General features: G+C 57.8%; 1 protein-coding gene across 1 annotated transcript; it reads left to right on the forward strand.

The window, feature by feature from the left end:
- The first annotated feature begins 232 nt into the window (after positions 1-232).
- Positions 233-12,907, forward strand: INSIG1 (insulin induced gene 1). The gene is made up of 6 exons (XM_019424892.2): positions 233-366; positions 755-1,183; positions 3,518-3,642; positions 5,084-5,250; positions 5,602-5,701; positions 11,087-12,907. The coding sequence occupies exons 2-6, from the start codon at positions 781-783 to the stop codon at positions 11,114-11,116; spliced, it is 825 nt and encodes a 274-aa protein (XP_019280437.1). The 5' UTR covers positions 233-366; positions 755-780; the 3' UTR covers positions 11,117-12,907.
- The last annotated feature ends 524 nt before the right edge of the window (positions 12,908-13,431 follow it).

The following is a 13,431-nucleotide window of genomic DNA, read 5'->3' on the forward strand; positions in this document are numbered from 1 at the left end:
AGGCCCGGCCGGCGAGTCCCCGAAGCCCCTCGGTCCGTCAGCCCATCCGCCCGCCGTCCGCGCTCCCGAGCCAGCGCCGGGCGCGAGGCGGCGGTGGCGTGTGCTGACGTCATATGGGCCGCCCGCCCCCGATTGGCCGCGGCCGCCTCACCAGACCCCGAGCGGACGGGCGCGCGGGCGGGGCGGGGCGCGCGGAGGCCACGCCCCCAAGCGGCGGGCCGGGCAGGGTCATGTGACCCGCGGCCCCGCCACCGTCGCTCGCCTTAAAAGCTACACCGCGCGCCCCGCGCCCGGGGCCCAACTCCAAGCGGTCCGGGCCGTGACCACTTTCCACAGCGAGTCCGCGCGCGGACGCCCCTCGGACAGGTAGGTGGGGCGCGCTGGGGGTGCCCCGGGGTCGATGCGGGCCGGCGCCGAGCTCGGGTCGGGAGCCGGGGATCCGGGCGCCCCCGGCCCGGCCCCGGGGCGGGGCTGCACCCCTGACCCCTGCGGGCCGGCTCAGTGCCCCCCCTCCGTCCGCCGGCCCCGGGAACTTGGCGCAGCTCGCGGGCGGGGTCCGGGAAACTTTCGGACTGGACGGGCCGGCAGTAGAGGTGCGTGCCCTGCTTCCGCGCAGAGCGGCGCAGCTGCGCCGGACACCTGGCCGCCCCCCTCCCCCGTCCGCGCACCGGCCAGGTGGGCTGAGGGGGGTGGGGGTAGCGTCCCCACCCGGCGGCCGTGAACTTGACGGGGTCCCGCCCCCTCCCCGCTGCAGGAACGCCGGCCGGCGCCCGGGGACAGATGCCCAGGCTGGACGACCACTGCTGGAGCTGTTCCTGTGCTCAGGGCGCCAGGCACCGGAGCCTCCCGCGAGCCGGGCCCGGAGGGCTGGCGGCCAAAGTGGGGGACATGCTCGGCCCCGCGGCGCTGGCGGCCCGCCGCGGCCCGGACCCAGACCCCGCGCCCGCTCGCGGGCCTCGGAGCCCCGGGCCGGGGGGGCGCGGCGTTGGCGGCGGCCCTCCCGGCAGCTGGCACCACCACCTGGTGCAGAGAAGCCTGGTGCTGTTCTCGGTGGGGGTCGTGCTGGCCCTGGTGCTCAACTTGCTGCAGGTGCAGCGGAACGTCACCCTGTTCCCCGAGGAGGTCATCGCCACCATCTTCTCTTCGGCCTGGTGGGTGCCCCCCTGCTGTGGGACGGCGGCCGGTGAGTGGAGCGGGGTGGGAGGGGGGAGGTCCGGGGTGGGGGGGGTGGGGGGGGGTGGTGGGCGCGCGGGGGCGCCGGGCCGGCCTCCCGCCGACCTGGCCCCGGGGCCGCGCGCGGAGCCCGCCGCCCGCCGGGGATTGGCCGCCGCGGAACTGGTGAGCGGCGCGGCCGGGCTGCCATTGGCCGCGCGCGCCAACACGCTACCCGCGGGCCGCCGAAAACAAACCGTCACGTGGGCCGGCGGGCGGGGCGGGGCGGGGGTCAGGTGCGGGGGCGCCCGGCCGCTGTCAGCTGCGGGCGGGCGCGCGCGCCCGGTGCGCTCCCCCCGGCCGCGCGCGTGGAAAGACACGGCCGATCCGGGCCCAGAAGACCGCTTGGTGCTTCTGTAGTCACGCGGCGCCCGTCGGCCGGCAGACACTCGCCAGGTGCGGGCTGCGGCCTCCGCTGTACCCGCCCCTGCCCTCGGCGCGGCCCGCTCCGGTGCGCAGAGCAAAGGTGCGGCGACGGGGGCGCCCTGCTGCTTGCTTTGCAGCCCGGCGGGCGTTCGCGGTCTGCTCATTACTTTGTATCTTCTGCGCTTCGCTTCCTTCGCGCCTGACAACAGCGCTCTCTGCCGGTGCTCCATTTTACAGATGTGAAAACTGAGTCACAGAGAGGCTAAGCGACCGGGTCTAAGGGCATACAGTACAGAGCAGGGCCACTGCTCACACCTCTTCGTACTGCCTCCCCGCAGTCGGGGTGTGTGTGCGGCGCACTGAGGAAACGCAGCACCTTCTCAGCACGCGCTCCCTGAAAACCGCCGGAGGGCCCAGGACTGGGAATGGGGAGCTGTGTTCTAGCGAGGACACGTCCCTGGGGGGTACTGCACTTAACTCCGCGGGCACAATGTCTTCATCTTTGTTCGTAGAAAGGTAGGGTCCTGGGACGCCTGCGGGCGCAGTTGGTTAAGTGTCCCACCGACTTGCGCTCAGGTTATGATCTCGAGGTTGGTGACTTCGAGCCCGGCGTCCGGCCCTGCGCTGACAGCTCGGAGCCTGCAGCCTGCTTCTGATTCTGTGTCTCCCTCTGTCTCTGCCCCTACCCTGCTCACACTCTCTCTCCCAAAAATAAATAAACGTTTAAAAAAAAAAAAAAGAAACTTAGGATCCTACTTTGCCTTTCTAAACCTTTAAGTAGCACAGTTATACTATTAATTTTTTTTTTAACGTTTATTTACTTTTGAGACAGAGAGAGACAGCATGAACGGGGGAGGGTCAGAGAGAGGGAGACACAGAATCTGAAACAGGCTCCAGGCTCTGAGCCGTCAGCACAGAGCCCGACGCCGGGCTCGAACTCACGAGCCGTGAGATCATGACCTGAGCCGAAGTCAGACGCTTAACCGACTGAGCCACCCAGGCGCCCACAGCTATACTCTTAAATATCCTTTTTGAGATAGTTACCTAGATACAGATTGCATTTTTCATGCACATTTGGTACAGCAGTTTGTTTGAATCAAAAATTTGATTCTAAAAGTGAAATAGTTTAGTTTAGGCTTTCTTTGCAGTTGCAGCCTCAAGGAATTCCAGGACTACCTGAAACACAATTTCTCTTACTACCCCCCCCCCCCCCCCCCCCCCCCCCCCCCCCGTGTGTTTGTACCTATTTCGCTTTTAACCTTCAAAGGTGAGATTAAATTGTAGCGAAATAAGTTACAGAATCATTTGCATTCCAGTTTTCAAATTTCCAAAACTAGACCTTGAGAAAATGTCGAATGAAATTGAAACCCGAGTTTCTGGAACCGAGCCTCTTGTTTCTCGGTTCAAGAGCCTGAAATACTTGCCTCTTTCATAGGACGCCAGGTGGATGTGCTCCCTGGCTTCCAAGCCTCAGCGTTTCAGTGACTTGACGAGCTGAACTTTGTGCCCCACAGTGGCTCGCGTGGGCCTGGGTCCCCACCAGCCCGGTTTGCTTCTGGCCTGGAACCCCACACCCTTCCCCCGTCTAAGTTCTCTTTATCCGATCCCATGCTTTAAAATTCCGTGTCCGTAAAAACTCCCTAACTCCTCCCGGCCACAGTAAGCTCTTGTAGTTACGTAACCCTTATCACTTTACACGTGGGAAAAACATGTACACGTGGGAACATGAGGATCCGGGTCCCGTCAGAGCCAGTGTGATCCTTTTGTTCTCACGGACAACAAAAATGTAAAGTTAGTCTTAATTAAAATACTGTATTCTGTAGCACATACGTTTTCTAGGGAAAGAACTGATTTGAATAATACGTTAACAAGCGCCACGTGGAAATCCTATCACCTTGAAGCTGGCACAGTCTAATGCTGTTTTGTTTCGTTTTAACAGCTGTTGTCGGCTTGCTGTACCCGTGCATCGACAGTCACCTTGGGGAACCCCACAAGTTCAAGAGAGAGTGGGCCAGCGTAATGCGCTGCGTAGCGGTTTTCGTCGGCATCAACCACGCCAGTGCTGTATCCTTCGGTGGCTGTGCCGGGTCCAGAGCATTCTCGTGGGTTCCATGTTGCAGCGTTTTGTGACTTTCAACGAGCGTATCTTACTTTATAGGTCACTTGAATGGTCTCCTTCCAGCTATTTTATTTTAAAGCGTGCTGCTTGGTTTATACTTAGCGAGAGTTTTCAGAGTTTTCGAAATGGTGCAGGGAAACTGTCGAAGTAGTACCAGAAGCAGAGTGGACTTCTTTGTTCTGCCTTCTGTCAGACAGAATCTTCTGGATCCTCGCGGTTGGTTTTGTAAATTCCCTCGTAGGTTCCTACCTCGCATCTTCCCTTGTGAAGATCTGGTTTCTGTGGCCCAGTGACCGGTGGCTGGGGGTTCCTCTTCTTGGGGCCACTGCTTCCAGAGGTTGGGGGGAGACCCGTCTCTGCTTCTCTGCCCCCTCCCTGGCCGTGACCATGACGTTTCAGGGACCGAAGTGGTGTTCTCTGGAGTAGGAGCCTTTTTTTTTTTTTTTTTTAAGTTTATTTACTTATTTTGAAAGAGCGTGTGTGCACGTGGAAGCGGGGGGTGGGGGGTGGGGGCAGAGAGAGAATCCCAGGCAGGCTCTGTGCTGTCGCACGAGGCTCAGTCTCACACACCGTGAGATCAGGACTTGGCTGAAATCAAAGTCAGACGCTTAACCGACCGAGCCCCCCGGGTGCCCCCGGAGTAGGGTCCCTAACGGAAGGTCCCCAAACTTCCAGAGTCCACGGGTGGAGTATGTTGCACAGACTTATGTTATGTGTCTGTTGTTCAGTGCATTTTTCAGGAAGATAGGCCATCGAGTACCAGGTCTCAGAAATTTGGGGTTTCTTTAGGAAGCCTGGGTCCTATCTTGAAATTTCAGAGAAAGGTACTTTAGAGTTACTGATTCTTAAATCTGCTCTACCTGTATTTTCTTGAAACGAGTTTCAGGAAGGGGTGTCACAGGCTAGCTTAGCTCTGACAAATCTGTGTTTTCACCACTTGATCAGCAGTGTTGTGACGAAAGGCAGCTAGCTGTGTCTCCATCAGGCGGAAGTGTGATTCTGCTGCCAACCGATGAGGTGTCTTTGAGGCGCCACGAGGGAAGAGTGTTTGCTCCGTTCAAATTGCTAATAAAAACGAAAAACAGAATAGCGCCTCCAGGTGGCTTACCAGCAAAATACGTTGTTTTGTGCTCAGAATGCCGGCAGCCGCGGCGTTCAGAAAGTTTCCGGGTAGAATTATGGGTTTAACCCAGTGATCAGAGAAGGTCCGTCCTCTTGTATCCAGCAGATCTGGACACAGCCTGGGCAGGACTGTCGGATGGAGAATCTCATGCTACATGATGAAAACGCAGACGCGTGTGGGATCTGCAGGGGGTTGTTGTTGTTGGCTTGTATTTGACGGCCTTAAACGTCGTCGCTGAAGTTTCCTTAGCCCCGCGCCTCCAGAAACTGGATTTTGCCAATAACGTGCAGCTCTCCTTGACGTTAGCAGCCCTGTCTCTGGGCCTGTGGTGGACGTTCGACCGGTCGAGAAGCGGCCTCGGGCTTGGGATCACCATCGCCTTCCTGGCCACGCTGATCACTCAGCTGCTGGTGTATAACGGCGTCTATCAGTAAGCACGGGCTCCCGACTCCGCCTTTGTCCGCAAGCTGTCACCTGACTCCCACGAAAAACACCCGCCGGCTGGGCGGTCCGGTTGTATGCGCACACGTGGTGTCGATTCAGGCAGGAGAGTCTCAAAAATGCCGCTGGTTGTTGATGCACACGTTAAAAACGTGCCGTCTAACCTGGGGGGAAACGTAGCAGTCACGGCAAGCACAGCATCCCGACGTGACCCTCCCACGGCGTGGCGCATCGCGTCGCGTCGTGTGCCTCCCCGGTGAAGACAGTCCACCCGGAGCCGAGCCCGACTCGGGGAGGCCGAGTGCCCGGAGACAGGTCTCCTCCTCTGTTCTTTCTGCAGGTACACGTCCCCGGATTTCCTCTACATCCGCTCCTGGCTGCCCTGTATATTTTTCTCAGGAGGCGTCACCGTGGGCAACATAGGACGCCAGCTGGCTATGGTACGTGAAGCAATCAGCTCTGCTCGCCTGCTGCAATCGCTTTATGTAACACAGTGTGATTTGTGTTGACAAATGTCTGCTTGGGACTCAAGAACAACAGTTACTGAGAACAGCACACTCTTAAACAAAAGTAGCTAACGGTCCCGAGACAGTTCCTCGCTACGTGAAGCCTCAGGGATCTGTAAACGCGTGATGAGCCAGGAAGTAACCAGGGTTCCCGGGCAGCCTGTCCTGTTACAGGCTGTCCGGTGACAGTTCTGAGCTCTCCATGGAAAGTGGCAGAGGAAAGTTACTGAGATGGTAACGTGAGTGGTTGGAAATGAGCCCCTCGCTGACGCCGCGGAGACCCCGCGCCCGGGTCGGGGCCTGGCCCAGCAAACACTGCCCTTCCCGGGACAGGTGGCCCCGGGGCGGCGTGGGGGGTGCCCCGCGTCGCCGGAGACCTCCCCCTCCCCCCCCACCACCGGGTAGATGGACTCCCCCAGCACGGAGCCGTGTCCTGAGAGCCGGAAAGGCAAGTGAAGTCGGGAATAATTATGGCAGTTCTATTCCGTAGTTAAAAGTTTGCATTTGAACACTTTAATAAGAGGAAATCAACTTTGGGCACGTGAGCGTTCCTTGGCGTTGACTTAGACTCTGGGGCTTAAATAGAATGAACTGAAGGAAACCATGGAGACTTCTGAGGGCCATTGCCCTCAGAGATAAACCCTGGGGCTTGCTCAGAAAACCTATCTCGGTCCCTCACATGCCATTTTTAAAACAAGGCATTTATTAGTGCTGATACTCACCAGTGGGAGCTGAGTCTAAAGGCTACTTGGCTGGTTCACAAAAATAGAACTAATTTCAAAAAGATAGAATGTGTAGCATGTCCCGCTGGTTCCTGAGTCCATCGTCCCGCCCTCTACCGCTGGAGGTTCTGTGGATCCCGCCCCAGAACGAGAACTCGATTAAAATACCGTTTCTGGCACCCGCAGTGAGGATCAGAGGATTTGACGTGTGTGTGTGTGTGTGTGTGTGTGTGTGTGTGTGTGTGTGTGTGTTTGTGTGTGTAGATGTACCTATAGATTTACATCTAGATTTTTGAGTGATTTCTGTACTCAACATGGGGCTCGAACTCACAACCCCGAGATCAAGAGTCCCGCGCGCCACCTGCTGGGCCAGCCAGGTGCCCCTTGACTGGGTCCTGTTAACACTGGCCGCAGCCCCACGTCAGACCTGTGCCCTGGCTCCCTCCCCTCCCAGCCCCCCTGGCTGCTCTCCCCAGGAGACCCGGGCAGGTCCACCTGTGCTTGTGCCGGTTCAGTCCGGTAGCTTCCGTAGAGAACCCCTAATAGGGCTTCCAGGACAAAACCGTCCTCAGCCAGGGTGACCCTTCACAAAATTAAAATTTAATAACATTCAGCGAATTGTCGTTATTTGAGGCCGACGGGCCGACGGTGTTCCGTGTGCACGAAGACGTTTTTGAACCAGGTTCAGGACGTGAGCGCGTCTTGGGTAGAGGCGGGGGCTTCACACGTGCGCGAGTTGCAAGCGGCTGGAAACGGTGGGAGGAAACTTCTTGCAAAGGAGTCGCGCAAATCGTTACCTGTGAAAATACTACCGCTTGGAGACTGTCTCCGTAAACGATCCTGGGTGGGCCCCTCCGGTCATTTTGGTGCAAATTTGGAAATTAAGTACAGGTTGTCCGGATGAGTGTAAGACATGTTCCTGTCTTACGGCGAAACGAGGAAGGGCCACGATCCCTTCCCTCCCGGGTCATCAAATCTCCGCGCCCACCCCGCTCGCTCGCTGTTTTTTCCACCAGTGAGAACGTAAGTCCTTCCCGCTGGGTCCCGCCCACAAGGAGGGTGAGCCGAGACCTTGGGAGCGCGGGGCTCCCTTCCCCGGGACCAGTGGCACCCCGGCTGCCACCCGCTGATATGGCTCCAGGGCAGGGGCTCAGCCTGGTCCTCGTCCTGTGGGTTTTCAGAGAGCAGGGGGCCGGAATCGTGGGCCCTCTACCCTGGGGGGCAGCACCCCCCCGGAGTTGGGGGATGGGGAGAGCGGGGTGTGCGATCGGTTAGACGTGGCGGCTTCTGGAGAGAACCGCACGCGGCCTTTACAGTGCGATTTTTCTGGTCGTGAAAGTTATGACGCGAATGTGACTGTCGTGGTCGGCCCCAGGCGAGGAGGTGTGCAGGGACCCGTCCCACGGTCTGTGGAGCACGCCGTGCGTGCGGTCGCGGAGAAGCCTGGTCGCGGCGGCTCCTGGAGACCAGTTGGCTTACTCGGGGCACGACCGTGGCGTGAGGCCGCCGTGGACGTGGAAGGCAGGGTCCTCCCCCCACCGCCCCGGGTCTGTCGGCGGGTCCCTGCGTTCCGATTCTCTTGGCCTCCACCCCCAGAGGTGTGTGTGCCAGCCCCTCCCGAAAGCAGCGCATCGTCTACGTTGGTGCTCGGGGAAGGGCCTCCGCTCTCCAGCGGCCGGTGCCGTGCGCCCCTGAGCCCGGCAGCCCGCGCCGTCCACTCTGTACCAGGGCGCTGCCCTCTGTGCCCTCTCGGGGGGCACACAGACGGCCTGCCGAGCTCACGCTGCCACAGCATCAACAAGAGAAGCGCGTGAGGCCAAAATTGTGTTCTTTGTGGGATTGGTTTCGGGGGTGTCAGAAATCGAATGGTCTCAGGCTGCGTCAGGACCAAAGGGTGAGGTGCGCGCTCCGAATAAACGTTTCCCCGCCTCGCTGTGTTTTCACGGGGCCTCCTTTCTCGGGGGGCTTCTCCCCCCGACCCCCACCCACCCCCCGGCACTGGCAGGAGGTGGTCCCCATGGGCTGGAGGCATCGAGGGCCTGCAGGTGCCTCCCGCGGCCCAGCCCCGATTCTGTGGCGCCCAGGGCAGCACGCTCTGTCGAGTGAGCCCCCCGGCCGCCCCCAGGGCAGCGCTGAGGCCCGCGCACCCCAACAGCCTGGGGGAGACGGCCCCATTCTGCAGGTCTGTGTGTTGGGGTCCCAGAGTGGTGAACCTTGGAGCTTTGCTCTTACCACTCTTGTGGCGTCTTGAAAGGTGACACTGTGACAGGGTGGGCCCTTGCTGGAAGCTTCATCATCGAGGACACAACCACCTTTAAAAGGACAAGCTAAAAGAGATGCTTTAAAGAGAGAGGGTACTTGCACCTACGACTTTCATTATTCTCTCTCCAAAGAAATGAAAAAGTAACAGCCTTCTGTAAAAACAGGCCTACTCTTTGCTCAAAATTCGAAAACTCGTTTCCGCCCTTCAAACCCAGGAAGCTGCTCGATGTGTCAGGGGTGGGACCGGACCGGCCCCGTCCTTGGGCCCTGCCCGCAGCTCGGTCGAGCTGTCTCTTTCCCACAGGCCTTTGCACTCGAGCTGTTTGTGTGAAAAATGAACCCGGCCTGGTATTTTAGGGGCGGCATCTAAGAAGGAACTCCACCAAGTGGGGCTTTCGTGAGGGATGTGCCTCGAGTGAGGAACATGAAGACGGGGGCCGTGCTCAGGCCAGCGCTGCCCACACCTGACCCAGTGTCACCGGGGGCGCCTGCCCTGTGCATCCCTGCCCCGACTCCATCTGGGTTCTAGAATCCTCTTCTGTCCTTCCCCGCGGCCCCCTCCCTGAGGAAGAAACGTAATTACCACTCGGATGGCCACGTCCACAAGCCACAGGTGGGCTCTGCTTGCGGTTCAGTGGTTCGCGTGGCTTTTTCTACGTGGTATTTGTTGTCAGCCCAGCGTTGAAAAGGGAATGATGAGTCTGTAGCATAATTTTATAGAAATGCCTACTTATCGCTTCAGGTTTTTTAAAAAGCTAAGGCTTCAAACGGCTTCCGGTAGATGCCTGCTTGCCGCCGGGCTGCCCCGGCCGCGGGCGTTGAACTTGCCTTTCCTGTTTGTGATTGACCTGATCAGCTGCAACACGGATCACGCCGGGGTTCTCTTCGAGGGTGAATTAGCACTCGCTGTGCACGGGTGTGCATTTTCGTTGTCGGCTGATTTCACCTTTTATGACAACAGTTTGAAGCAGGACCTGGTGTTAGCCCATTTTAAAGATGGGGAAACGGAGGCTCGGGAAGGTTAACAGCTCGCCCGGTGGGCGCAGGGGTGTGAGGCGGGCTGGGCGGGAGTACGCGCCACACCGCCCTTCTTGCTTCTTGCGCGCTGCTCGCCTCTGCCGGCAGCCCTCCCCGTGGCTCTTCTGTGGGGCGGGGCCCCTCCCGCCCCTGGACACGCTGTTCTCGGGTCGCGCGAGTGCGGTGCCCGGCCCAGGCTGACCCGTTCCCTCTCGCCAGCGGTCACTTGTGTTCGTACAGAAACGCCAGACCTAATTTTAGTCTCCCGTGGGCCGTGGACTCCAGGCCTGTTCTCTGCGTGTCTCGGCAGGAGCATGGGCCTCCTCCCAGCGCATGGTGGGTCAGCCCCGGGTTCCCTTGGGTGACGTTTGTTCGGGACTGTCCTCGTGTCTGTGGTTGTCAGTTCGTGATGCTTTCGGGTGACCAGTTGTGAACGGAAGTCGTGCTTCCCTAGGGGAGGAATGAGCACCCCAGAACCCCTGGCGGCCTCCACACCCCCACGGCACTCCCCCGGGTCCGGATACACGCAAGGTCTCAACCTTTTGTAGTTGACTCGTAATGGTCAGCCCTGCGGTCTGGTTGCCAGACGGGGAGGCCGGCGGGCACCCCACACTCAGGGCAAGAAGTGTTCGCTGCGGGTGTTCCGTGCCCGTCGATAGCTTTGTGGCCTCAGGAACGGCATCGGCCCTGCTCGTCCATCAGCGGGACGCCCGTCCTCCAGGGAGGAGTCCCCGGCAGGGCCTGGGGGGCGGTGGGCACCTATGGGTGAGGGTCCCGTGAGGAAGTGGGGTGCAGAGTGTTTCTGTGTCGAGGGAGGCAGAGTCGTCACTCTGCGTCCTAAAGCAACACCTGTTTCGGGCCCCTGTCTCCCCAGGCGGCGGAGGGGAGAGGTGCAGCGGAGAAGCGGGGGTCCGTGCAGGTGGGGGGTAGAGACCCCCTCACGGGAGCAGACCCATCCTGCACAGAACAGCATGCTCCCTTAGACCTCAGGGAGCCACAGCCCCTGGGCCCCGTCCCACCGGGGCCCGTCCCACCACCGGCCGCCTCCCTGCGGGTGTGGGTTTGGTCTCCACCCGCACAGCAGCTTCACTGAGGGCTGTCCACGCCCGTGTCACCTGACAGTCCCTGATCTGCCAGGTGGGACGGGTAGCTCCCGGCCGGGGGCAGTGAGGAGGGCCCGGGCCGCTGTCTCCCACACTTACGTCGCCATCACCTCCTGCGTCAAGGCGGTTTCTCTTGGCCTCTCAGGGTCCACACGGGGCTCCCTGCAGTGTGCCTGCACGCGGTGCTGACCAGCGGCCACTCTTTCTCCACACAGGGTGTTCCCGAGAAGCCACACAGTGACTGAGTCTCAAAAGCCACTGACGAAAAGCACGATTTGGGAAGAAAACCTGTGACCTTGGATTGTGACAAAGATGATCTTTCTCCTCCGTGATCTGTTTAGATTGGGTGACTGTCCCCGTGACTCCCGGAAAAAGAAGTCCCCTGTTCCAGAGCGGCAAGCGAGGGGAACCGCCGATCTCCAAGCGGACCTGCGCCACACGCCCGTGCCTGCGTCCGCTCCGACGGGGCGGGGGTTCAGGCAGGCACGGCTTCCCGAGTATTCGATCTCATTTATGTCATTAAAAGCAAGTTGCCATATTTCAAAGCCTTGAACTAAAGCCTAATTACCAGCTCTTGGTTTCGTATCCGTGCCCACAAGGGATAGCTTGATGGTGCTTTAACAAAGGTGAAGTGTGGTCTAATAGGAATCGTATTTATCCAAGAGATTTTTTTTTTTAAATAGGGTTGTGTAAAAAGAGAAGCGGCCGGGAGGCCCGCTCCCGCGGTCGCGGCGCGGAGACCCTTCGCGCCCTCGTTCCCCCCGCGGAGCCCTGTGTAGACAATCTCACCGAGCGCAGAAGGCAGCGAAGGCCGCGGCTCTCCACTGTGACCTGCTGGAATTCTCACCTCCGTATTTGCGAAGTTTCATCCCAAATCCACAGTCCTCTAAGAGGGAACGCCCGTCTGCCGTGTGTTTCGGTCCTAGCCAGAATTGTCTGTCGTTTCTTTAATCCTCCAGAGCAGAGATGACGATTTTTCCGCAGCCCTATGGAATTTGCAATCTGTGATTGCCTTGTAAAAAGAACCGTGCACATATCACCACGTTGAACATTTGGTGTTTCTAAATACTCAAAGATCTCGGTGAGCACAATGTATTCACTTAATGGCATAGACCATAGTAGACCCGCTTGGCGAGGGTTGGGTCTCACACTTCAAGTGCAATGTATCTGAAAACCAATCTGAGCCTTGTATTCTCTTAAATATTTATTTTCTTTTTTTTAACGTATGAGATGTTAAAGAGGGATTCTCCATTCATTTCAGTGCTGCATGGAGGCAAAATTCAGCAATAATTTCTTTCAGTTATGAAGTTACTCTGTTGTGCCCTCCACTGAGCCCTGGTCCTTTGAAATACTCCAGTTTTGTGGGTTTAGTAGACTTGTAATTTTTACTGACAAATTTACCTTTTTTGTATTTTGCAATTTAAATGTTTTTGTTTTAAATTTTTTGTGACGCGATTTCATGAAGAGACTCCTTTTGACTAGACGCAGGCAGTCGGCAGGACGGGGGTCGGCGCCCCTGGCGCCTGTGGCCACGTGTGCTTGGCCTCATCCGCGCGATGGGTTTGTGGTTCCTTTGTTCTGCGAAAAACGCCTTAGAGTAAATTTTAGGTGGCTGTGTAGCTGATTTGTTTTCAAGGAATTTTGTCTAAAAGAAAACGGGGTCATTCCGCACCTCGAAACGACCCCTACGCGTTTTCTGAAAAACCGGAAGTTATTAGGTGAAAGCAGTAATTGAATCTTTAAAATATACTTGATCATGTACAAACAATAAGTATTTTTTTCTCTTAAACTGGAAGTAAATCTCTGTTAGAAATAATGTAGCCAAAAAAATGTGAATCCGAAGAATTTTTTTGCCAATACTTTATAGCAAGTATATGAACCAAAGTGATTTGAGTTTGTAAAAATGTAAAATACTATGAACAAAATTTGCACTATCTGAGATATGGACATCTAGTGAGGTTCACATTCGCACTAAGTTTTCAGCGTTGTGTTCTTTTTCCATTCGTTTGTTACTTTTATTAAAGGTTCAAAACCAACCATCATATTTATGAGTTTTTCTTCAAAGGCGAGGGGGGCTTCTCTGTAGGATGTTAGAAGGTGAAATGGAGAACTGTTGTATAGCTCTTCAAATTTGACTGCATTTCTGTACAGCCTCTTGGGAAAACCCCACTTGAGTGTATTTTCTGTCACGGTGGAAGGCGACGGGCGGTAGTGGCCATGTTCACACACACACACACCCCACCCCCCCGCCCCTTGCCCTCCTCCCAGACGCAGGGAAAGCCAGGCACCTGCTGTGCCTTCCTCTGCCCTCTCCCAGGAGCGCTGTGCACGGTCTTGGGGTGACAGGGCCCCTTCTCCCCATTCAGATGGGTGTCCAAGGGCCTCTGGGCTCCCAGCAGACAGAGCCCGGGAAGAAGGGGAACGTGCTGAGTGCCCACCAGCATGGCAGGCCTGTCCCTCCCCACAGAGACTCAAAATGCTGCCTGAGTCCCAATTCATGTGGCTCCAACATGGGATCGGCCACACCGACCCCGTCCATACCTGTGTTTGAGGGGAAGTC

Source organism: Panthera pardus, unplaced genomic scaffold (genome assembly GCF_024362965.1).
Source record: "Panthera pardus isolate Hobbes unplaced genomic scaffold, ASM2436296v1 HiC_scaffold_9, whole genome shotgun sequence".
Taxonomy (NCBI): Eukaryota; Metazoa; Chordata; class Mammalia; order Carnivora; family Felidae; genus Panthera; species Panthera pardus.

Coding starts and splice junctions, on each gene's coding strand:
- INSIG1 (XM_019424892.2), top strand. CDS start 781: ATGCCCAGGCTGGACGACCACTGCTGGAGCTGTTCCTGTGCTCAGGGC. Junction 1,184..3,517: donor CTGCTGTGGGACGGCGGCCG/GTGAGTGGAGCG, acceptor TCGTTTTAACAG/CTGTTGTCGGCTTGCTGTAC. Junction 5,251..5,601: donor GTGTATAACGGCGTCTATCA/GTAAGCACGGGC, acceptor TTCTTTCTGCAG/GTACACGTCCCCGGATTTCC.